General features: G+C 40.2%; 2 protein-coding genes across 6 annotated transcripts in view; one reads left to right on the forward strand and one right to left on the reverse strand.

Moving 5' to 3' along the window:
• GNAL (G protein subunit alpha L) overlaps positions 1-25,638 on the forward strand; it is a 321,126-nt gene extending 295,488 nt beyond the window's left edge. For both annotated transcript variants that reach the window (XM_088469702.1, XM_088469703.1), the window contains exons 6-12: positions 4,105-4,159; positions 5,339-5,412; positions 6,123-6,181; positions 7,799-7,919; positions 9,889-10,019; positions 10,973-11,040; positions 20,996-25,638. In XM_088469702.1, the coding sequence (XP_088325828.1) occupies positions 4,105-4,159; positions 5,339-5,412; positions 6,123-6,181; positions 7,799-7,919; positions 9,889-10,019; positions 10,973-11,040; positions 20,996-21,142 (655 nt within the window). In that variant the 3' untranslated portion in view covers positions 21,143-25,638. The remainder of the gene's footprint in view (positions 1-4,104; positions 4,160-5,338; positions 5,413-6,122; positions 6,182-7,798; positions 7,920-9,888; positions 10,020-10,972; positions 11,041-20,995) is intronic.
• Positions 24,931-26,817, reverse strand: part of MPPE1 (metallophosphoesterase 1) — a 66,824-nt gene continuing 64,937 nt past the window's right edge. For all 4 annotated transcript variants that reach the window (XM_088469706.1, XM_088469704.1, XM_088469705.1 and 1 more), the window contains one exon: positions 24,931-25,890. In XM_088469706.1, the coding sequence (XP_088325832.1) occupies positions 25,714-25,890 (177 nt within the window). In that variant the 3' untranslated portion in view covers positions 24,931-25,713. The remainder of the gene's footprint in view (positions 25,891-26,817) is intronic.

A 26,817-nucleotide genomic window follows, 5' to 3' on the forward strand; every position in this document is an offset into this window, starting at 1 on the left:
CATGTTAGCTGCACACTATACAGGTTTGAGCAGTAAGCACTATACAGGTATGAGCAGTAAGCACTATACAGGTTTGAGCAGTAAGCACTATACAGGTTTGAGCAGTAAGCACTATACAGGTTTGAGCAGTAAGCACTATACAGGTACGAGCAGTAAGCACTATACAGGTACGAGCAGTAAGCACTATACAGGTACGAGCAGTAAGCACTATACAGGTACGAGCAGTAAGCACTATACAGGTATGAGCAGTAAGCACTATACAGGTTTGAGCAGTAAGCACTATACAGGTTTGAGCAGTAAGCACTATACAGGTATGAGCAGTAAGCACTATACAGGTATGAGCAGTAAGCACTATACAGGTTTGAGCAGTAAGCACTATACAGGTACGAGCAGTAAGCACTATACAGGTACGAGCAGTAAGCACTATACAGGTACGAGCAGTAAGCACTATACAGGTACGAGCAGTAAGCACTATACAGGTACGAGCAGTAAGCACTATACAGGTACGAGCAGTAAGCACTATACAGGTACGAGCAGTAAGCACTATACAGGTACGAGCAGTAAGCACTATACAGGTACGAGCAGTAAGCACTATACAGGTACGAGCAGTAAGCACTATACAGGTACGAGCAGTAAGCACTATACAGGTACGAGCAGTAAGCCCTATACAGGTACGAGCAGTAAGCCCTATACAGGTACGAGCAGTAAGCCCTATACAGGTACGAGCAGTAAGCACTATACAGGTACGAGCAGTAAGCCCTATACAGGTACGAGCAGTAAGCCCTATACAGGTACGAGCAGTAAGCACTATACAGGTATGAGCAGTAAGCACTATACAGGTATGAGCAGTAAGCCCTATACAGGTACGAGCAGTAAGCCCTATACAGGTACGAGCAGTAAGCACTATACAGGTACGAGCAGTAAGCACTATACAGGTACGAGCAGTAAGCACTATACAGGTACGAGCAGTAAGGACTATACAGGTACGAGCAGTAAGGACTATACAGGTACGAGCAGTAAGCACTATACAGGTACGAGCAGTAAGCGCTGTACAGGTAATAGCAGTAAGCGCTGTACAGGTACGAGCAGTAAGCGCTGTACAGGTACGAGCAGTAAGCGCTGTACAGGTACGAGCAGTAAGCGCTGTACAGGTACGAGCAGTAAGCGCTGTACAGGTACGAGCAGTAAGCGCTGTACAGGTACGAGCAGTAAGCGCTGTACAGGTACGAGCAGTAAGCGCTGTACAGGTACGAGCAGTAAGCGCTGTACAGGTACGAGCAGTAAGCGCTGTACAGGTACGAGCAGTAAGCGCTGTACAGGTACGAGCAGTAAGCGCTGTACAGGTACGAGCAGTAAGCGCTGTACAGGTACGAGCAGTAAGCACTAGGACATGCCTTACTTTGCCAGCTCTTTCTACTTACTGCAACAGTCCCCAAGTCATTGGTGCTCGGCAGATCTGACCACAGTGTTGGTATTATTTAGCAAGCTAAATGGAACCCTTACTATCCTTATCAGTGAGCTGTGTACCAGTCTGTGTCTTACACCATTTTGTGATCGCTGTAACCGCAGTCTGAGGAAAACTCTCCATCACCAGCCATTGCTACTGCTCCTTGGGCTGAGAATGGAGTAGCAGGAACTGAAGTGTATATTGGTCACGCTGGGGAGGTGCTTTATAATACTGACCAGCAGATAATTCAGCCCTCAATGCAGCCAGATAGATTTACATGATAAGTGGATATCAGTTCCCATAACTGATTTGCCTTATTTGAGAAATATAAGTGACTAGTGGATATTATAGGCTTAGCAACCTTCTGGTCACATGGGTGTCCCTATTTTTGTTATTTCAGGTTGATGGCAGCCCTGAGTATTATTTGGTGAAATCAAGGAAAAGTTGTATTGTTTACCATGAGCATGTCACCTGTCTTCCCCCACTGTTCCATTGTAGACTATGAGCCGTACTAAATTTGAGCCGAGCCGCGATACTTTTCTGCCTCCCAGGACTTTCCGCCTACTTCGCCTGTTTTGCAGGCGGAAAAGTATCACGCGCATGCTCGCTTTACCTCGTATTCAATTCGAAAGTACGCGAAGACGGGACCCGGCGAAACTTCAACAGGCGGAAAGTACTGTCAGAATTGGGGAAATCAGCCTGACATCCCCCAAAAGATGCTCTGACATGGGGGTTCCCTATGGTGCCCCCCGATTTGGCTTGCTGAAGGTATTTGGTGTTTTTAAACGGGCTCAGTAGCTGCTAAATAGCGTTTTTCTATACGTGGTGCAGAATAGTATTCAGGAGTATTTTTCCCAGAAAATAACTTATCCCAGCAAATTTGGGGTACTTGAAAATGGAGGTCAGCATATTTAAAAGTTGCTGGGGCATACTTGGGGAGCCCCCAGAGTCAAGTTCGCTAATTTTTAACTTTGTCCCCCAACTTTTTATTTTTTCGCCCCCTTTTTCAAAGTCATTTTTGGGGTGTCCTAAAGTGTTTTTTTTTTTTTTTTTTTTTGACACCGTTTACCTTTGGGGGACTGTCTGAAGGCTGCAGGGGGGATCCCGCAACGTTGCACCCCAAAACCCCAATTCTGCACTTTTTTCCGCCTGCTATTCATAGGCGAAACTATTTCGCCTAGCACATTGCATTGACTTTCAGCCTAGGCAGAAAGTCTTTCAAATTGAATACGGGGTAAAAGCAAAACAGGCGAAAATGACGTCATCAGCGAAAAAGTATCGCGGATCCGGACTTTTCGCCTCAAATTGAATACGGGCCTAAGGTTGCTTGTTCATATTACTAGAGTGATGCATTTTATAGGCAAATATATGAACAACTGAGTCATTACTTTATGGTGCGTACACACTGGGCGATTAAAGTGGACGACTGAGCGATAACGATATCGTTATCTTTCAGTCGTCCACTTTATTGTCCATTTTTAACACAAAAACGATGAACGATAACAACGACGCGCGTTCCCGCGGGTCGTTCGCCATCATCGTTCATCGGGTTAACATGGAGGCCAACCTGACGATGTCAGGTCACTGCACTTTATGGAATGGGGGAGAGAGCCCGGCGCTGAACGATATTGTTAATGATATCGTTCAGCGGGTGTGCTCAATGTCATGAATGACATTGAGCACACCCTGCCGGGGACACACTAGACGATATCGCTCAGGGAGCATATCGTCTAGTGTGTACGCACCATTACAGTATGTTTGAAGATAGATGTATGAAATAGTGACAATTAGCCCTATTTATAAACAGAGTGTACCTTACATTGTAGTCATTTTAGGAAGGATAAACTGTTATTTGGTTCTCACTGGTTTTAGAAAGACGTGCCTGCCTTGATAATCCAGATTTATGGAATGGCAACATTGGCACGGACCATGGGCAGCAGTATTCCCCGCACAGCCGACAGACCCTATCTTTATCTGTTCTACAGATTGGTTGAGGTGAAGGGTAGCACTTGGAGGTGATATGAGAAAATCCTGGGATGTTCCCAGTTTGCTCAGCTCACTATTATGTAAATATAATAACGGGCCAATAATAAAACTACAATAATATCTGTAGTCTTTCCTGTGTTAACCAGCAGATGCTCCCATTCTCTGGTAGTGTTCAGTTGTTAATAGTATTCCATTGTTGGATGCCTCCTTATCCTAAGCATAATTATGAAATGAAATTGCTTGTTTATGCCAAATACATATATACTTTGCTTTAGAAGCTAACTGACGTAAGACGGTCAGTTTATCCCTATATATTCTGGTCATTTGCATGCCTAATGGGGAAATAAGAAACGTAAGTTAATGATTTCAACTGTAACAAAACGGAACACTGGGGGAGCCCCAGTATATATTGTGTTATCACACTGGATGCTATGAGAAGCTGCTGTCCTCCTGGATACAAAGGTTCCCTCATGAAATGCTTTGTACATCCTTGTAGTAGTCTTCTGCCACCTGGTGGCTAAGCCTCTGAAATGAACACTCATATTAAATCTGGCCTACATAACAACTGATCTCACACAGATGTAATGTTATGTTTGTATGTACATTTGAACTAAACAAATCTTTGTCTTAGTGAGTTACCTTCACTGGTACCAATTTATGTTTGTTTTTAGCTTTCTAGAAAAAATCGACAATGTCAGGCTAAATGACTACACACCAACAGATCAGGTAAGATGCTTTGTAGTGAGCACCTTTAAATGTGAATGGTATGAACTTAGACTGTGTATGTAGCGATAGCTCAGTAGGTCATACACGGAACAGACTACCCCAGTATGTACACTATAGACAAACTAAATGGATGGAATTTTTTTTTTTTTTTTTAAATATGCTTCTATTTTTACTCAGGTTTCATTTTAAAGTTGCTAGGCTAGATGAGAGACCCCTCATTTAATCAATGAGCTGTGCTTGGAATTTCTTGTCTTTTATAAACAACATTATTCTAAATTAGAACCCCAAATATATATATGTAAATACAGAACAGACATGGGTCTGTACAAACAGGCATATATATGAATGTGTGTGTGTATATGTGTGTGTGTGTATATATATATATATATATATATATGTGTGTGTATGTGTATACATATATATATATATATATATATGTATATAAATTTATTTTCAAAAAGCAGTGTTTGAAGTGTGTTCTTGCATTGTCTCTTTCCGTATTGATAGCTCTCGTAGATCTACAGTATTTTGTACCAAGCGTAACTGCTGTAGGCAACAATGACACTGGTGCAGAAGTGTGTGTGCAGGGCCGTTAATTGACATTAGTTTTTATTCTGTGAACACTAAAGCATATTTACCATGCTCTAAGAACCCATAATAATATTAATGCCTGTGTGTTCAAGCTGTAAAAAGGGCTAACCATCACAGTCTGCATGACTTTGGAAAAACTTGGTGCTCTCTTACTTTAGAAATAAGTAGAGAGTTATCCTTTTTGTGCTGCTAATGAATGGCAGCCTCACTAATGTGATCTTGGCCTAAACAAAACAAAAAAAAACACAAGCATGTTATCTACATAACTGGGAGCAATGTCATATGCTAGTTATTATCCTTTAGTTCTATATGATAGGATTGGTCATGTGGATTAGCCACGGTAGCACTTACACTAGTACTTGGTGTGTATTATATTAGTAGCATAATCTCCGATACAACATATACATCCCAGGAATGACTCCAGTCATTTGCATTATAACTAGCGCAGACGATTTTATGGCTGTAGAGTGATCACATCGCCCTTCTTCATCCTGTTGGATAGCACTGCAGATGAATATATACATGTGACTAATATGTTATGCTGTGTTTTTAATATATGTGTCTCTAATCAATGTTGTTATTTTGCAGGATTTATTAAGATGCAGAGTTTTGACATCAGGGATTTTTGAAACGCGATTTCAAGTAGACAAAGTAAATTTCCAGTGAGTGCTCCATTTATTCTTCATTCTTTTTGGTGTTTTTTTTTCATACAGGTTTTGTGGCATATAAAATAATGAGCGTTCTGTTTATTAAGATCCAAGCAGTGACTATTGTTAGGTGAGCAAATCAGATATGACCTAGCTAACTCCAGATTCCATAGGTGGGAAGACCTCTTCACTCTTAGTAAAGAGAGGATAGACTTCGTTCCGATGCAGATTGGAACAATATATCATGTAGATTGCATAGTGCGTATGCCTGATCGGTAGTGCTCGCGGGTCGTTCATCACATCTGGTCATCTTCTGTGCTGATGAGACAGGAGGGTTGTCAGTGCAGTGGACAGGACAATGGCCGCAGTCTGTTCCTCTGACAACCATTCATTTCATCCTCTATAATTGCTGGTCCGTAGAATCCCAGAGGTTATACGCATGGGCCTGGTGACATTACACTAGTGGGGTGTAGAGGGATTTATTGATTTACACAGAGATGTCCACTAAAAATGTAATGCTTTGATCAACATTTGTACATCAGCTTTGTCATTTAGGAACAATACTAAATGCTTTATTACTGCAAATTATACTGGCACACTTCTCTGTTTTTGATATTGTAAAGGCACTACATATAGTACTTAATGGGTGGGTATGAGCCTCCTGTGTGTCCTAAAACGTCACAAGCCATTCCTGCTAACAGTGTATTACTTGTGTTTTTCAACAGCATGTTTGATGTAGGAGGACAAAGAGACGAGAGAAGAAAATGGATCCAGTGTTTTAATGGTAAGAAGCTGTTTGTTTTTATCAGATTGTTCCCATTAGCTTTTAATGTTTTCATATTGTCAGTAAATGTACTGCTTCACATGACACAGTCTACACAGAGGGTACACTTCATATGTGGCATTTATACATACACCAGTTGTAAGGAATAACCAGTGATTATAGGTTTTCCAAGGGATATGTTGCTCCTGAAGTGTATTGGGTTCCCAAGGACCACATATTACCCATAATCTCAGTACTAGGATAAAACAGTATATAACACACACCTGTCAGTATTAACAGGCATTTTATCCAAGTGTTTTATTCTATACAAACTGATCTGACTATAAAGCAGGAAGGATCTCTGTTCTGCCAGGGGATTGGTGGGGGGGATGGGGTTAGTATAAAACATCTGCACGAAAATGATAGATAATGTCTAGGTTAGACCCCACATGGTAGACAGTTAATAGTTCGACAGGGACAAATGGTCGATATGGATGAAGATATACAGGTACAAAAGGTTTACAGGGTCAAAGGGTCGACACAAAAAATGGTTAACATATTTTTTTGTTGCTGTCGTCTTCTAACCTTCCCCTTGGTCCCTAACCCTCCCTCCTGGTGCTTAACCCTAACTGTCCCTCCTAGTGCCTAATCCTCAGGTAAGTTCCTATCCCTAACCATCCCTCCTAGAGCCTAACTCTAAAAAAAAATTTTTATCGTGTCGACCTTTTGATTCTATCAACCTTTTTTACCTGTCTGTCTTGATCCATGTCGACCTTTTGTCCCTGTCAACCTATTGACTGTCTACCATGTGATGTCTACCTAGACTGTCAAACTTTTTAATGTAGATCTATTGGCTGTACGCCCTGCCAGGGAAGGGTCAGAAGCCCCATGTTGCCTATCACAGGGTTAATCCTTGATACTAGAAACATATACTGTCCAATATTACTATTATAAAGTTACATTATGAATATAGCAAATCCATATTTTCCCATTCAGCTAAATTCCAACAACAAACCTTTATTTGCATATGAAAACTAAACAATGTTTGCATGCTATGGGGTAATTCAATTAGCCCTGGTAAATTACCACGACTTATCGATCCCCCAGGGGTTATTCCATTGTCCCCGATAGCCAGCACTGGACCCAGAGGCAGGCGAAACAAAATCCCCGATAAGTGCCATTTTTTTTTTTGCGGCTGCTATCATGAAAACACATGGATCCGAGAACTCATCTTCGTGTGACAAGAACGGGGGGTAGTTGAATTGTTCAAAAATAAAATCCTGGCAAAGTTTTTACCTCACAAAAAATGATTATGTGCAATTGAATTCCCTCGATGTCTTATATAATTGTTTTATTCTATGTCAATAACTCCTATGTCCTGAGCACTAAAATCACAGGGTGGTCTGGATTGAGATTAAGATTGTGGCCAAACCTGAATATTGCTTAAAATCCTTTGGGATTTGCCAGAAACATGGATTTGGGGTATTTCCTGGATTTATTAAAACATTTTCGTACACGAGGCTCTAGTCCATACCAAGTAATTTTTTGTGTTATAATCTGTGTAGAGCAACTGTATTTTGCTTTATTAATTGATGAATGTACATTTTATACTACTTACGGACTCGTTCTCTCTTCTAGATGTCACAGCTATAATTTTTGTAGTTGCGAGTAGCAGTTACAACATGGTTATAAGAGAAGACAATAACACAAACAGACTACGAGAAGCACTGGACCTGTTTAAAAGTATCTGGAACAACAGGTACAGTGCTTTACATGTTTTCTATTATTCTGCAGCTCAGGTACTCGATCTGTTGGTCAGCACCCCAAGTGATGCCCTGATTGTCAGATAAGCAGCACATTGGAAAAATCCTCTCTTGGGGTCCCTGTGGCACACTGACACCCGGGGGCCCAGCTAACAGCAATATCTTGAGTTTCATTGACGTATCCCAAGTTGCCTACAGGATGACAACTGCTTAAAAATGAAGCAAACGGGACTTACTGCCAGTACCCTATCTGTCCAAGCATATGGTATTAGTAATTATCTATATGATTGTGCAATAGTGTCATATTTCACATTCATTGCTATATACTGTCGTAAAGGAGATATTTGATGGTATGTCTGAAACGGACTGTAAGGAATCAAAATTCTATATTTTTTATCACATAAATTCCTTTCATCCACTTGTGATAATATACCTTGTTGCTTGTACACAATTTACATTACAGCCTATCCGTTTGCTGAACGTAATTTTTTTTTTAAATGTAAACAACTCTAATTTTAATATATATTTTTTTTTATTTAACAAATGAAAGACCTGCATCAATTATTTCTCCTGCTTACTCAGTATGTCACTAGACAAGTATACCATATCGGAAAATGTCTTACCATACATTCAACACGCATAGATTATGATGTACTAATTACTTGTATATAAATTATATCTGTTCTTTTTGTCCAATATATGACATAGAGATGGCTTCAGGGTGCATGTAAGCTGGGTACACACTAAACGATGTGTGTACCCAGCGATGCAACTGGTGACCCCGCCCGCCGACGGGCCAACATATCGTGCGGCCGGAACACACTAGAACAGTGGTCTCCAAGCTGTAGCTCGTGGTCTTAATTTTGGTAGGTCACCTAGCTTCAGTACTGCCGAGTCAACTAGGAGGAAGTGACCTCTGACATGTGCTCCCCCGTGGCATCGACGCCATGGGTGGAGCCACAGGGAAGCACGTCAGGTGATTGCTGCAGCCTCTACAGCAATCACCCAACGTACTTCCACGTGGTTCCACCCACAGCATCTACGCTACGGCGGAGCAAGCCCTGCCAGAAAATCACATAGCAGCCCTGCCTATATCTTTTGCTCCTCTACTGCACGTCCCTCCTTGGAGCCGGTAATTAACAGTGAAATGTGCCTGTGCTTAAATTTTATTTACAAACTACAACAATATCACTGTAATAGTTAAATGCATTTTCTATGAAACATTTTAACATTAAATTATTTTCAGTTGTTCGGTTATTAGCCAGATTTTTTTTCTTTCTACAATTTTAGTAGCTCTCCGGGAGGTTTCATTTTTCTAAAGTAGCTCACACCTCAATTAACATTGGAGACCACTGCACTAGACGATCCGGTGCCCGACCCCCCGATATGTTGTCCCCTGCCACATCCCGCTGCTTGGGGACGTCATCCGCATCGTCAGGTTGAGCTGCATGTAGGGCCAACCTGATGATGTGGCTGACGACACCACAGGAGCACGCACCACACGACACAGTACGCACACACTTGTTGATTTGAAAGATGTTGTTTGATGCGTCGGAATCTGGCAAATCATTCAAAAAATGTCCATTGTGCACCTTTACATTTGTCATGTACACAAACTTGTTTAGGATTGCATTGAATGAGTAGAAGTTACTCAAACCTGTATATCCTATCTCCCAACATATATTTAAATATCTTGTCAGCGGAACAGGGGGAGTGGCCACACCCTCGATGGCTTTTTTTTTTCTCTATGCTGCATGTTGTGAGGACCCCCTGCTTCTACAGTATACGGTAGTGCAAAGCCTCCCAACTGTCTCTGCGAATCACAGTGCAGGACAGTCCTCAAAAATCGGACCATCACTCTTTATGGAGTTTCTTCTCTTAGTTCTGATATCCATGCAGTCTTTAGTCACTGATAATGATAAAGGGTACAGAATCTGTCTGAAACATGTTTTATCTTTTCAACAGGTGGTTACGAACGATTTCCATCATTTTATTTTTGAACAAACAAGACATGCTGGCTGAAAAAGTCTTGGCGGGAAAATCAAAAATAGAAGATTACTTCCCAGAATACGTGCGCTACACTGTACCCGACGATGGTAAGAATGAAAGTTAGATTGGCTCCTGAAAGCACACTGTACCTGTCTAGGATAATGGTACTTACTGTCACCTGCCTCCAACACCTTGCTCTGCTCTGTAGGAGGTCTGTCCACTTTCAATTATCTCAGTGCTGGCTCGATCAATGCTGCAGTGTTTGTAGTAATCAGCCAATTACCATTGTGAGGATTGCTTTAGGTTCATATTGAACACAGGGCAATGCACAATGGCGGCCCTAGGAAAATCCACCTTTAATCATGATACAGGGGTCTATTTACTAAGCAGTGTTAGGAGACAGAGTGAAAAGTGATAAGAAAGTGATAAGTGCCAGCCAATCCACTCCCAACTGTCATCTCACAGGCTGTGTTTGAATTATGACAGTGGGGAGCTGATTGGCTGACACCTTATCACTTCCTTATCACTTTTCACTCTGTCTCCTAACACTGATTAGTAAATAGACCCCTTAATGTTGTGTTACAAATACAGTAGATAATCTCAAGCCAAACCATTACAGTATTTGTACTGAGCTACTGATGTGTCAGTATTGCTCTATTATCTAACATCTGAGCAATAGTGAAAGTTACTGTATGGCCATGTGATAGGGAATTTAGGGGTCTATTTATCAAGCAGTGGAGAACTTGCCCATAGCAACCAATCAGCTTTGAAGTAGCATTTATCAAATACAGTCTATATAATAATAGGTAGGAACTGGTTGGTTGCTATGGGCAACATCTCCACTGGTCCACTTCTCCATGCTTTTCACTGCTTGATAAATAGACCCCTTAGGCTGTAAGCTACAAATGGGGCAGGGGGTGGTGGAAATAATGAATTATTTTCTCTATGGTTCTGCGTAATATTTTGGTGCTGTATAAATAAATTACAATAAATCTCTTCACATGTTAGGTATGCAATTGTCTGCTTACATTGTATGTTTTTCTCAAAATGTACTTTATAGCAACACCAGATGCAGGAGAGGATCCCAAAGTGACGAGGGCCAAGTTTTTCATCCGAGATGAGTTTTTAGTGAGTATTAAAATGTACTATAAATAAAACAGTCGTCTTGTTTTCCTTCTGATCTGGGATTGGAAACTAAAAAAAACTACATGAAGATGATATACTGTACATACAGAAGGTTGTTTGAAATCTTATTTCCAGGAAACCTCAAGAAACTTTTGCTTCAGAAGATATATTTTTAGCAACATGTCTAGCTATGAAAGTCCCTTTCACTGTGGCGTATAGTTTCTGGAGTGGATATGTTTGTCCTGTTTAGCTCCTCCCCCCCTCCTCAACCCGTGAGCCTCTACCATAGGTTTTCTCTTCCATGACTTCGAGATAAAGCAACTTTTTATGTTACATTCTACAAACCTCTATAATCAAGTATTCAGTTATTTTGTTATATAGAATAATCCCTGATTAATTTTAACTACTGCTGTCAGCTTTGTTCATGATTATTATCTTTTTAAGACACTGTGGGCGGTATGTACGAAGCATAGCATTCGCGATGCGGTACATCCCACCTCTCATCGGATACATATCACTGTTGATTACCGCGGTATGTACTTAGAAATGCGATGAAGCTCTCAGGGGTCTATATACTAAGCTGTTTTAGGAATGGTGATAAGGTACCAGTCAATCAGCTCCTAACTGCCATGTCACAGGCTGTCTTTGAAGAATGACAGTTAAGAGCTGATTGGCTGGTACCTTACCTCTGTTCACTTTATCTCCTAAAACAGCTTAGTAAATAGACCCCTGAGTCTGTAATACCGCCCACAACTTGTGTCTTTTTGCAGCAGATGATTTACTATTTGTGACTGATCCAGAGACCTCGTTGATCTCCCTCCACAACATTTTAGAGAGCAATAGTGCTGCTTCTTATTATAAACTGAATGCTACTAAACAGAAACTCTGCACATTAACATCTCCCCCTTTAACCCTCCAATTACCGAAAGGATGCCTTCCTTTTATTTGGAGAGTTTCTTCTTTATCTAGGAATTTCTATCCCTTCTACTATTGAAAATGTTCACAATGTAAATTACGTTCCCTTATTGACTCAGCTGACCTCTCTGGCTACTGCTTGGACGAGCCACGAGGTCTCCTGGTTGGGCCGCTTAGTAGCATTTAAGATGATGTTATTACCAAAACTGATGTATTTATTCCATGCTATTCCATACGCAATCCCTAGTAAATTACTACATCAGAATTGGTGATTGATGCTTTCTTGCATGTGGAAACGTAAAGCTTCCAGAATGGCTTATAGCTGTATCACTTGTTCTAAAACACAAGGGGGCCTGACTCTCCTCAATCTGTCCAGGTACCAAGAAGCAGCCCCACTCTCCCAACTATGTGACTGGTTCCTCCCACTCGCTCTAAGCTTTGGGTGGACCTGGAACATGCCCTTTTTTCGGGGTTCCCCTCTACCCCCAACGGCTTCAACCACAACTTCCATTATTCCCTAAAACTGCTCTTGATACCCTAAAAGTGTATAAAAGGGCAGTCGGGAGGTTGATACCCTTAACTCCTGACTCGTGTTGACTTTACCCTTCCCACCAGGAACATTTCCCTTCAAGCATTAGACAAATCATTGCACAATCTCCACGTCCTACTGGATATGTTTGGGTATTGAGTCCCTGGCAGATTTCTATTCCCCGTCGTCTATTTTATAACCTTTGTGTTAAGTTTAAGTTGGGTCCCTCAGCCTGATTTTATTATCTCCAACGTAAATATTGGATTGCCCAGGTGAATACTGGTCCAACTATGTTTCAGACGCCACCGGATCAACTTTTAAGTAGATTATCTAAATTCTCCTCCTGTGGTGTCATATCTTATTGATATTCGTTATTGTCCCCCATGGATTTGACGACCAAATCCCCAGTCCAGCTTCACTGGGAAACAGATCTTCAACGTTCTTTCACCCTTAAACAATGGGAGTCTATTCATATCTCGTCTCTCTCCTTATCCAAATGCACTAACCATACTGAAATGTATGTTAAACTTTTAAATAGACTGTATTTGACTCCCAGACAGCATAAGATATGGCCCACAGTTTCTAAACTCTGCTGACGTCTTTGCCACTCTAACGTTACTATCTTTCATTTTTTGGGGGGGACTGCCCCACCTTGTGTCCTTTTTGGACATAAGTATTTACTCTTATACAAGACGTCCTAGGTTTCACTATACCTCTAGACCCCTCCCTAGCCCTTTTACACTGGTACCCCATCACTGTTCCCAAATCTGCCCGTTATGTCATCGGTCATATTTTAATATCTGCTAGGGATACTATAACTCAATATAGGAAATCCCCTTCCCCCCTCCATTTGCTAAAGTCATAGCGAGAACGCAATTCCATTTTCAAGACCAGAGAAGCTGCTTATTCTATGGCTCCCTCTTCCCCTATTATAAATTGGTATCCATGGCACTTATATGTCACAGATGGTAAGGGTGCACCACCTGCATAACCTATTCCACGGAGTCCCTCTCCCCCTTTTAACCTTAACGAGCCTCCACTGGTGGATTCAGATGTCTAATTTACTCATTTCCTATGTAATTACAGGTTTAATATATGTTTGATGTCTGTAGATGTCCTGTTACCTTTCCCTTTATTTGCCTCATTATCCTCCCCTCCCCCCATGTTATTCCCCTATTTCTGTATACACTCAATAAAAATGTATTGATTAAAAAAAAAGAAAGAAATGTGATGAAAATCGTAAAGGATGGCTCTCCCGATAAGTGCTGTTCTATGCATTGCCCTCTGGCGTCCTTCTGTGCATGAGCAGAATCGCAGGAAGACGCGGGCTGCGGGGGGAGATGGGAAGAATCCGATTGTCCCGATAAGAAGCCCATAAGCTTCTATTGGGTAACGCCACCTTAAGATGGCATTACCCACTGGAACAAAGTACCGGAATGCATCGCAATGCTTAATACTTATGGAAAATGCTGTAAACCCCATGAAAAATGCATTTTCAGGGGGTTTCACCACATTTTTCACTTTAGTACATCCTGACCTGTGACATTAAACACTAAATATTGTAGAGCGAGATCTCCTATGAAATATCTTATACCCTTACTTACAGCTACAACTAATAAATTGCACATTTTTTAAGAACAATCTAAACATGTCTAAGAGATGCACAAACAAAACTCTTAAAGCTATGTGTGCAAATGCTAGGAGTTTAAGAGAAAAAAATTGCAGAACTAATTGCAATTGTGACAAGGGATGATCTCGATATTGTGGCAATTACGGAGTCATCGTGCAATGGAAAACATGACTGGGACATACTGTAGCTATACTGGGATATACTTTATTCAGAAAGGACAGAATAGGAAAAATTGGAGGAGGGGTAGCTACAGTGTGTATGTGAAAAAAAGCATTAATGTTACTTCAATGCAAAATATTGAAGAAAAAATGGATGCCCTTTGGGTGACCCTAGAAATGGGGGACATAGACATTATTCACACCTGGGCTAATCTATATCTGTAGCACTGATATTTTCCTGCGACTTTTTACCTTCAAATGCATCTTACTTGCACAGTGATGTGAATAGGACGCACAAGTAGCTTCTGCTGATTAAAATAATATGTGGCATACCTATATTCTGTGTGCGGCTGCGGGTGTATCTGCATGAAAAACGCTATGTTAGTGTCAGTGGCTGTGACACTGTAATGTAGCGTTTCGCTTGCAGATACACCCGCAGCCGCACACAGAGTATAGGCATGCCGCATATCAAGATGCTCGACGTTACCAAGTTACACTGCACTCACATGTTATGTGTAACGCGACTTGTAGAGCACGGAGGATAGATGTATGTGGATACATCTGTATCAACTAGTGTGAAAGCAAAAAAGATGGCCTTCAGGAAATATAAGCAGAATCAGAACAATGAAGATAAAGACGTGTATCTTGTCAGAAGGAAGAAGGTGATCAGATGTGCAAAGGCACAGGCTGAAGAGAAAATGGCCCAGTCAGTAGCTGAGGGGGCAAAACTTTTAAAATTGATAAGTGAAAGGAGAAAATCAAATAGAGGAATAATAAGACTTAAGACAGAGTGAGAGCCAGGTTGAGGGAGACAAGGTAATTGCAGATCTTCTAAATGATGGAGGGGGCCACAGTTGAGTTGTAAGGTCATACATAAAAATGAGGTACATGAAAGTATGTTTACAGAGGCAAAGGTCCTAACAGAACTCTCAAAACTGAAAGTGGAGAAATCAATGGGGTAAAACCGCTTTAAAGGGGTGCTGGTCACACCATTAACAGAATTATTCAACCAGTCGCTAGCTACAGGAGTAATTCCAGAAGCCTGGAAAAAGCTAATGTAGTCCCACTGCACAAAAGTGGAAGCAAGGAAAAGGCAAGTAACTACGACCAGTAAGGCTTATAGTCTTCATTCTAGAACCCTGCACCTGTCACAACCCATGCAGTTCCTCTTTCCTGCCTGGGGTGTCGCTCTCTGCTCTGGTGCATCTAGTACACTGTAGTCTGTATCTCAGTAGTTTGTTAAATCAACTGATGGTGCTAGAAGCATCAGAGCAGAGAGCGACACCCTAGGCAGGAAAGAGGAACTGCATGGGCTGTAACAGGTGCAGGGTGCTAGAGTGAACACTACCTTACATCAGTAATAGGGAAAATATTGCAAAAACTATTAAAAGAAAACGTGGAATATCTTAAATGCAGCAAAACTTACAGGATCCCAATCAGCATGAATTCACTGGAGGGGAGATCATGCCAAACAAATCTTAGTGAACTTTTTAACTGGGTCACTAAAATAATAGATTAAGGGGGGGTGTAGACGTAGCTTATTTAGACTTTAGTAAGGATTTTGACACAGTACCACATTGCAGACTGCTAAATACACTCAATAGTGTGGGATTGGATTCTAAGATGGTTAAATGGATAAGAACTTAGTCGCAGGGTAGGAAACTGAGAGTTGTAGTAAATGGAGTGTATTCACAGGAGGGAAATGTTAAGGGGTCTACTGTGACCAGTGCTTTTTAATATTCTGTTGGTAGAATTACAAATGGTATTGAAGGGAAACTATGCCTTTTTGCAGATGACACAAAAGTATGCAACAGGGTAAACACACCAGGAGGGGTAAAACAAATGATGGATGATCTAGGTAGACGAGGTATGGGCAAAAACATGTCAACTACAGTTTAATGCTAAAAAATGCTAAAACATGCATTGGGGCTCAAAAATCCAAAGGCTGAATTTAGTATCAATGGCGCTATAATGGAGACTACTGAGGAGGAAAGGGATCAAGGAGCCACGATTTCAGGTGACTTAAAGGCAGGTAAGCAATGTAACAAAGCAATGAGGAAGGCAAGTCAGATGCTTGATTGCATAGGGAGAGGAATCAGTAGCAGGAAGAAAGAAGTGATAATACCACTGTATAGGTCATTGGTACGGCCTCATCTAGAATACTGTGTTCAGTTCTGGAGGCCATAGTTCCAGAAGGATATAAATAAATTAGAGACTGTACAAAGAAGGGCAACTTATGGTTTTATATATATATATATATATATATATATATATATATATATATACACACACACACACACACACACAGTGCATTCGGAAAGTATTCACAACTCTTAATTTTTTCCACATTTTGTTATGTTACAGCCTTATTCCAAAATGGAGTAAATTAATTTTTGTCCTCAAAATTCTACACACAATATCCCATAATGAGAACGTGTAAAAAGTTTTTTTGAGATTTTTGCTAATTTAATTTATAAAAAAACACTAAGAAATCACATGTACATAAGTATTCACAGCCTTTGCCATGAAGCTCAAAATTGAGCTCAGGTGCATCCTGTTTCCACTGATCATCCTTGAGATGTTCTTACAGCTTAATTGGAGTCCACCTGTGGTAAATTCAGTTGTTTGGACATAATTTTGAAAGGCATACACCTGTCTATATAACGTCCCACACTTGACAGTGCATGGCAGAGCTCAAACCAAGCATGAAGTCCAAGGAATTGTCTGTAGACCTCCGAGACAGGATTGTCTCGAGGCACAAATCTGGGGAAGGGTACAGAAAAATATCTAAGGTCCCAATGAGAACAATGGCCTCCATCATTCGTAAATGGAAGAAGTTCGGAACCACCAGGACTCTTCCTAGAGTTTACCGTCCATCTAAACTGAGCGATCGGGGGAGAAGGGCTTCAGGAAGGTGACCAAGAACCCAATGGTCACTCTGTCAGAGCTACAGCATTCCTCTGTGGAGAAGGGAGAACCTTCCAGAAGGACAACCATCTCTGCAGCAATCCACCAATCAGGCCTGTATGGTAGAGTGACCAGACTCAGCCCGCCTGGAGCTTGCCAAAATACACCTAAAGGACACTCAGACCATGAGAGACAAAGATTGAACTCTTTGGCGTGAATGCCAGGTGTTATGTTTGGAGGAAACCAGGCACCGCTCATCACCAGGCCAATACCATCCCTACAGCGAAACATGGTGGTGGCAGCATCATGCTGTGGGGATGTTTTTCAGTGGCAGGAACTGGGAGACTAGTCAGGATAGAGGGAAAGATAAATGCAGCAATGTACAGAGACATCCTGGATGAAAACCTGCCCCAGAGCGCTCTTGACCTCAGACTGGGGGGACGGTTCATCTTTCAGCATGTAACGACCCGAAGCACACAGCAAAGATATCAAAGGAGTGGCTTCAGGTCAACTCTGGCTGGGCCACTCAAGGACTTTCACAGAGCCCAGACTTGAATCCAATTGAACATCTCTGGAGAGATCTGAAAATTGCTGTGCACCGATGCTACTCATCCAAACTGCTGGAGCTTAAGAGGTGCTGCAAAGAGGAATGGGCGAAACTGCCCAAAGATAGGTGTGCCAAGCTTGTGGCATCATATTCAAAAAGACTTGAGGCTGTAATTTCTGCCAAAGGTGCATCAACAAACTATTAAGCAAATGTTGTGAATACTTATGTACATGTGATTTCTTAGGTTTTTTTTTGTTTTTCATTAAATTTGCAAAAATCGTAAAAAAACTTTTTACATGTTGTCATTATGGGGTATTGGGTGTAGAATTTTGAGGACAAAAATGAATTTATTCTATTTTGGAATAAGGCTGTAACATAACAAAATGTGGAAAAAGTGAAGCGCTGCACTGTGTGTGTGTGTGTGTGTGTGTGTGTGTGTGTGTGTGTGTGTATGTATATATATATATATATATATATATATATATATATATATATATATATATATAGAAGGAGAAAGAACTGGCACTCGGAGACAGCAACAAGGAAAAACTATGTATATTCTCTAACGTTTTCGAGGTTACCACCCCGTCATCAGGACACAATACATACACCTGATGACGGGGTGGTAACCTCGAAAACGTTAGAGAATATACATCGTTTTTCCTTGTTGCTGTCTCCGAGACCGTGCAAATGTGTTAAAGAAGCAATGTGGTTTATTGCATAAAAATAATGATTATGCAATAAACCACATTGCTTCTTTAACACATTTGCACGGTCTCCGAGTGCCACCTCGTACGTCTGGTATATAGTGGGGACGCAGTTCTCCTTCAAGGAGGGCACTGGAGCAAGTAATACTGCATTTTTCATCGTGAGTGCCAGATCATTGGTGTGTGTGTGTGTGTGTGTATATATATATATATATATATATATATATATTATATTTATTCTCATAGATGATCTATTGATCCCTGAAGCTAATAAGCCCAAAACTTTGGCAGATATGAACCCTTCCTGATCGGTGCCTAATCCACCCCGGCAGGTCCCTAAACCTAACCCCCCCCCCCATCCCCGACCTAACCGTAACCCACATACTTACCTTGGGGATGCCGACGTCGGTATCTTGAATCCAGTTTCGTTCGCTTGTTGGTAGTAATATGCAGCAGAAAGCATATACACTGGGGCTATTCGCACAAATATACATTCAGGTGCATAAATATTGGGACATTGACAGAATTTTCATATTTTGGGCTCTATTCACCACCACAATGGCTTTGAAATGAAACAAACAAGATGTGCTTTAACTGCAGACTTTCAGATTTAATTTAAGGGTAATTACATCCAAATCAGGTGAACGGTGTAGGAATTGAAACGGTTTCTATATGTGCCTCCCACTTTTTAAGGAGCCAAAAGTAATGGGACTATCAACTCAAAAGTTATTTCATGGACAGGTATGGGCTATTCCTTCGTTATTTCATTATCAATTAAGCAGGTAAAAGGTCTGGAGTTGATTCTAGGTGTGACATTTGCATTTGGAATCAGTTGCTGTCGACTCTCAATATGAGATCCAAAGAGCTATCAGTGAAGCAAGCCATCATTAGGCTGAAAAATCAAAACAAACCCATCAGAGAGATAGCAAAAACATTAGGTGTGGCCAAATCAACTGTTTGGAACATTCTTAAAAAGAAAGAACGCACTGGAGAGCTCAGCAACACCAAAAGACCCGGAAGACCACGGAAAACAACTGTGGTGGATGACAGAAGAATTATTTCCCTGGTGAAGAAAAACCTCTTCACAACAGTTGGCCAAATCAAGAACACTCTCCAGGAGGTAGGTGTATATGTGTCAAAGTCAACAATCAAGAGAAGACTTCACAATAGTGAATATAGAGGGTTCACCACAAGATGTAAACCATTGGTGAGCCACAAAAACAGGAAGACCAGATTAGAGTTTGCCAAACAACATCTAAAAAAGCCATTACAGTTCTGGAACAACATCCTATGGACAGATGAGACAAAGATCAACTTGTACCAGAGTGATGGGAAGAGAAGAGTATGGAGAAGGAAACGGACTGCTCATGATCCAAAACATACCACCTCATCAGTGAAGCATGGTGGTGGTAGTGTCATGGCGTGGGCATGTATGGCTGCCAATGGAACTGGTTCCCTTGTATTTATTGATGATGTGACTGCTGACAAAAGCAGCAGAATGAATTCTGAAGTGTTTCGGGCAATATTATATGCTCATATTCAGTCAAATGCTTCAGAACTCATTGGACGGCGCTTCACAGTGCAGATGAACAATGACCCGAAGCATACTGTAAAAGCAACCAAAGAGTTTTTTAAGGCTAAAAAGTGGAATGTTATGCAATGGCCAATTCAATCCCCTGACCTGAATCCGATTGAGCATGCATTTCACTTGATGAAAACAAAACTGAAGGGAAAATGCCCCAAGAACAAGCAGGAACTGAAGACATTTGCAGTAGAGGCTTGGCAGAGCTTCACCAGGGATGGAACCCAGTGTCTGGTGATGTCTATGCGTTCCAGACTTCAGGCTGTAATTGCCTGCAAAGGATTTGCAAAAAAGTATTAAAAAGTGAAAGTTAGATTTAGGATTGTTTAGTTTGTCCCATTACTTTTGGCCCCTTAAAAAGTGGGAGGCACATATAGAAACCGTTGTAATTCCTACACCGTTCACCTGATTTGGATGTAATTACCCTCAAATTAAAAAAGAAAGTCTGCAGTTAAAGCACATCTTGTTTGTTTCATTTCAAAGCCATTGTGGTGGTGAATAGAGGCCAAAATATGAAAATTCTGTCTATGTCCCAATATTTATGCACCTGACTGTATCTATAGTTTGAGAAACTAAATTGTACAGGTTGGGGCGTGAACATTGGCTCTAGAACAGGGATTGGTGTCTTATGTTAGCATTGACCTAGTGGCTGGTAGAGCATTCTGGGAGCTGGATGGTTGATAGCTTCTTGAATGAAAGGAGCAGAACAAATAAAACCAATAAAATGGTTGAAAGGCAGCGACATACAAAATGCAATCAATTGTTTTGGGTTTTTATTTATATAGCAGATTCTTAACCTAAGGGTTAGAGCCTAAAATATGAACCACTTACTATAACCCTTTTTACCTGTGTCACACATTTCAATGGCTCGGCACAATAGCTCAGGTTTCCCCTACAATATATCTCCATCTACAAAGGATTTAAATAGGAAATAAATTGTTCTGACAGTACCTAGACTCATCTGTTTTCTTGTGTTTCTGCAGAGGATAAGCACGGCGAGTGGTGACGGAAGACATTACTGCTATCCTCATTTTACCTGTGCCGTAGACACGGAGAACATTCGCAGAGTTTTCAATGACTGTCGAGATATCATCCAGAGAATGCACCTCCGCCAATATGAACTCTTGTAAACGTACTCACCGTGGAGCCTGTGGTTTTAAATCCTTTGCTACTTTTTCTGTCTCTTTCCTCTGTACTGCTCCACACAGGGTGGAAAATCCCTACAGCGCACTTTTTTTCTAGGCTTCTTTCCTTTTTATTTTTTGTTCAGCAAGGATTTTTTTTCTTACAAATTTTTTACTTTCGGTTTATGAGCAAGGGCGGTTTGTTCCTTGTTTTTTCTTTCACATGACACTTTTTTGTTTTCTTTTTACCATTCCACTAAACCAGTGCTGCTCACTCCCGTAACTAGGAAACCTATTGGCCTTTTTTCAGAGCATAGACTTTGGCTTTTGCAACTCATGTACCCTAGCACTTCTCACCTACGTAGCCACTTTTGTAAATGGCAGGATCGTCAAATAGCTCCCAAGTCTAACTTTTCATATGTAGTGTGCCCCAGACTGTCAGATCTGCAGCTTTGCCATCTAAAGAATTCCTGCACGCCTCTTCCTGCTAGGCTGAGCATGCAATGGGCAGTCGCTTCACATACACCCTCCTGCTAAAAGGAACTAAGGCTCAGAAAGTGACCTGACTATTACTTAATCCAGGGTATATTTATAAAGTACATAATACATGTTCACTCTGATTAGAGTACACCTTGATTATTTCTCAAAATGTACCTGTGACAATACAATGAAGGCAGCTTTTTTGTGGACCGCACCTATATTTAGCGTAATCATTCGCGAAGAACTCGCTGAAGGTTGAGGCACTTTATACCTCACGCCACAGTGATGTTAACAGTTCCTAGTGAATTGATGGACTTCCTACTCAGAAACATCAGCTCAGCCCACAGAATGGTTGCTTCCACTGAGTCAAGGTGACATACACTTTAATACATACATGACGTGGGCGAGAATGTCATAGTCACTTTGTGCAGTGTAACATAACAAACGTACGTGGAACTGCCCATTTAAATGTGTACTCACCACAAGAATGTGTTGTGATCACATCTTTTTGCAGGATTTTTTGGGAGGATAATTTCAACAGATAAACTTAATTTCGCCTTTATTAATTAAGAGGGGGTAGCAGTCCCTCTATACACTCCCAGTTACTTCGGGAATAATAACATTGCAAGCTGCTGTCTCTGGAGTCCCTCGAAATGAAAAGATGGAATGTCTTGAGGCAATAACAAAACTTAATTTTTGAATCACTGCACCTTTATAATGTTCACATTAGTAAATATATATATATATATATAAATATATATATATATATATTTTTATACACACGCACATTTTAGAATGATGGGATGTAGGAAGTCATTGCCTAGAGATAAGGATGAGAGGCGCCAATTTAATAGTATGCTGACATCAGGGGAGAAATATTTTTGAACAGTAGCTTTGCTTTAAGTGGCTCTCTGGACAAGAAAGGTTTAATACCATTCCACTAAGCCTTAGGCTACCTCTGTTCTTTAGTTTTGTTTTTATATTTCTTACGGGCATCGGCCCATGTAACGTGTACCCATCTTTTAGATGGCACTATGCTCAGACTTATCCCTGTGTGGGTTTACTTTATTTTATTATAGCTATTTTTCTTTAACATGACACTGAAGAGTACTTGATGGAGGAAAAAAAAAAGAAATAATGCACTTTGTATCAGGTAAAACTAAAAAAAAAAAAAAAAAAAACTGTTGAGGAATTATACACACAATGTAGCAGCACCAGAGATATTTATTAATATGTCACAAATTTTAGCATTGTTGAGTTGCAGGTCAACTGGTAAAAGTGACCTCTGCTCGTTACGCCTTCAGGTGAAGGAGGAGGCTTGTAAGATATTGCAGAGCAGTAGCCTGCAGGCCTTTTGTGACACTGAGTAGTTTAAAGAATGTTTCGGGAACAGTACATAAAGTAGGTAATGAAGGGGCAAAGTTAAGCAATTTTTTTACCTTTTAATTTTTATGGTGTATTGTGGCTAAGTGTTTCTGCACACCTCAGGCATTCATACTGCAGCTGCTTTCAGCCTCACACGTCAAGGCAGAAAAGAAAAAACAAATTACCACCCTCACTGATATATTATACGTTCTGTCCACAGATGATCTTCTTAGCCTTAGATCATTGTTGGGCGTTTAGTCCTCTATATAGAATTTTTTTTTTCTTTTTGATTTTGTTTTAACTGCTGGTTTATTATGATGTACAGATGTAAAATGTAATATTATTTTGTACAACTTTATTGAAAAAAATAATACTTGTAGAAGATCTTTGTGCCTTGATTATGGCTGTACCTGTAAAATGAGCTAAGATGTAAGTATGTTTTTGATTGCGCTGTACAGCTTGATGTCAAAACTTGCCTGCAGCTGTGACTGCGGGTGGGAACTATCTGTAGAATTTAGTTTTTTTCTGGTTTATATAAAAAGAAGGAAATGCTCTTTAGTACAAAAAAAAAAAAGAAAACAAAAAAAAAATTATAAATTATGCAAATTAACCACTTACCTTTACAAATAAGGTCCTACAATGACCAGTTGTTGCAGCAAACATGCCTTTTTTTTTTTTGTTTCCTTCTGTTTTTACGTGCAGGCGCAGGAGGAAGTGGAGAGACTCAGCTTTAAAACAAAAAAAAATATTGGAATCCATTTCTTTGTTCATATTTGCAGCCTAGTGGTGTTTCAGTGGGAACCAAGGATTTTATTCTTATTTTGAAACATTTCTTTTAGAAAACCTTTTGATCATTTTTGCATCATGGATCCAACATTCACAGTACTGCCGCAAGGATATTGTGAATGTTAAAAGAAAAAGATACTATGGCAGCATTGGTTAAAACTTTGTCTACCTTTTCGCAGCAGCACGACGAGGAGGGGAAACAAAAAGGTGGAAATCTTTGTCTAGCCTGATAAATTACAAGATGACATTTTAATTTCTCTTTTAATAAAGAGACACATTAGAAAGTTGGTTTATTTTAAATATTATAGAATTGATATGTGTGAATATATTTCTCAAACTTGAATAATTTATGCAAATGTTCTCTAAAGAAGTTGTGGTACAATACTATATATATAAATATATATAAATATATATATATATATATATAAAGCAAGAACTGCTGTAGCAATAAGGCATGTCCTTTTTAGTAACTACTACACTGCTTTATATTTTATACTTAGGTGTTTTATGTATGTGAGTCTAGATTACCTGTGTCAGAGATAACCTGTACATTGTCTAAAATTACTGTTGCAATAACAGCGTTTAGGACGAGTCTTTCTAGGCTACATCACTTAAGATTTGTTAAATAACATCAGCCCTCCAGTTGTCACCATCTGAATGACTGGAAGTGGGAGGCACCACGCAATATTTTGCAAACATTAGACACTCAAGCTTGGAAGAAAATCTGATCACAGTCAGGACTGGGTTTAGCCTTATGCTGCCCTTTGGTCTGGTATATGCCTTCCTCTCATTTCACCCCTCCCCTCTTCCCTGTACACCTGACTTAAGGTCATAGAACTTGGTAATACAGCAGCCAGAAAACTGAAAGGACCAAGGGACAGTGTAGCATTTTGATTCTATGCTGAAAGATCACTTTCACATCCAGAACTAGTCATTCAAATGTATTGTACTGGTTGGGCACTATAAGGACTGCAATTCCTTTGCATGCTCCACCATTGTATTATGTGGATGTCAAATCTGTTGGCATAGAATAAAAAAATATGTACTGTCTTCCGTCACATCAGTAACTGAAACAAATTTTTTGTATGGAGAACTGACTTTTATTTGTACTAGCCAAGAGTTCTGAAATGCAACTTTCTGCTTTTAATCCACAGCTGTGCACAGATACTTATCAGCTACTGCTGTCACGCAGGTGACAACCCCTTAGTCCTGGTTTTCCTGTCCGTCAGGGCCAGCAAACTGTTGGCTTGACATTTAAATTACAAAATGTAAGCTTAATTTACAAGACAAAAGATTGTAATGATGTTTGGGTTGGAGCCCTTTGCCACATAATGTGTTTGACTGCAAAGAAGTCTCACATTAAACCCAGTGGGAACCAGTACCAAAGTAATGAGTGGTGTATTTAATGGGCTGGGATATCCTGCAACATGTAGAAGCCACTTTTAGACCCTCATATCTTGTTCCTCTGGCTATGCCCCTGTAATAACAAGCGTTAGGACTGTTTGTTATTAGTGAAACTTTCATTTCGTAAAATATATATATATAATTTTTTTATTTTGTTACTTCACTATCTGTAGTTATGTTTACATCCCATTTTGTTAACGTTTATTTTTGAAAGACCTGTGACAAGAGGCTGAAGTTTTACCAAATTTTAAAATGACACAATAATAATCATAGACAATCACATTTATTCTACTGAACTAGGATGCAAATAAACTGGAAGGAGAAAGTGTCGTCACAGGGGGCAGATACTTACTGTCCTGCAGGTGATATGGCTATTAAATCAATGAAGGATTTTTTTTTTTAATTTATAGGTAACAGTCACATATTGTACAGGTACATCATTTAATAAATATATATTTGGTAAAATGTACTGGTCTATTCTAGAAAAAAAAATCTTCCCGTAATCGTTGGCGTTCTCAGCAGGATGTAGACACTTTGCGTCCTTACACAGGCTTTTCTTTGGTTGTGTAACAGAAGGAGATCAAAGTGTTCAGTGGCAACAAATATGTTATTGCATAGAGAGAAAGCAGCACAAATGCCACCCAGTAGGTATAGATGACTGTATTCTCTGTTGGGAGAAAGCATTTTCCAAGGGAAAAGTCTGCAGCTGTGATAAGACCCTGGAGGTGGAAAGCAAAAAAAGAAAATCACTAACAAAACACTGCACACCCAGTTTGTCTACTAAAACTAAGGGAGTTAGTGTTGTTGACATGCCAATTACAAATTAAAAATGTTTCCTTACTGCGGCCTAGAAGAACACAGTGTGAATGGTCTAAACTTTGACATGTGTCTCTGTTTGATTCACAATCGCCTAATAGACAAAAGTAAAACAAACCGCCTTTACACTTTATATTTTCACATGGGGTTGTTTGGAAATGACTAAGATGTTTTTAGTTTGGTGGGGGGTGAAACAGATAACAGGTTCCTGTTAAGAGGTGGAATCGAAAGTGTTCAGAAATGAACATAATTCCATATGATAACTTATTAAATATGTATCACTACAGCCTGTTGGATTTGCTCTCTTCCATCCTGGACTGTGTACAAACAACCCTTTTTCTCTTTTTTTTTAGGGCGGGTGGGGGGGGGGGGCATGGAAGTGAACCAATACACACCCTGCCATCAAGCAGTACATGGTTTACAAAATCAACACCTCTGTTTAAAACAATTAAAAAATGAATAAATAGACAAAAGTTGTAAGCAACATGGAAAATGATCACATTATTGCCACCTATTTTGGTATAGATTACAGAATGGCAAGAAGAAGAAACAAACAAAAGACCCTAATTGAAGAGCACCAGCTTCATCCTCACTGATGGCAATACATTCACTTATGGGATGCTTTTAAAATTGGTCATGTGCCACAAGTGACATCACTACTAAAAGAAATGAGGTCAAGATAACCCCTTGTTTGTGTATCCTCTGGAATCCTTTCCTTTTGATAACTGGTAAAGCTAGAGGTTCTTAGGATATTAATGCAAACATTGACCATGGTGCCCCATGTGACAATCTCCAAAAGCTTAATACAATTTCCTCTCTTAGCTGTGGAG

The sequence above is a fragment of the Taudactylus pleione genome, unplaced genomic scaffold, assembly GCF_031769625.1.
Source record: "Taudactylus pleione unplaced genomic scaffold, aTauple2 ptg000093l, whole genome shotgun sequence".
NCBI lineage: Eukaryota > Metazoa > Chordata > Amphibia > Anura > Myobatrachidae > Taudactylus > Taudactylus pleione.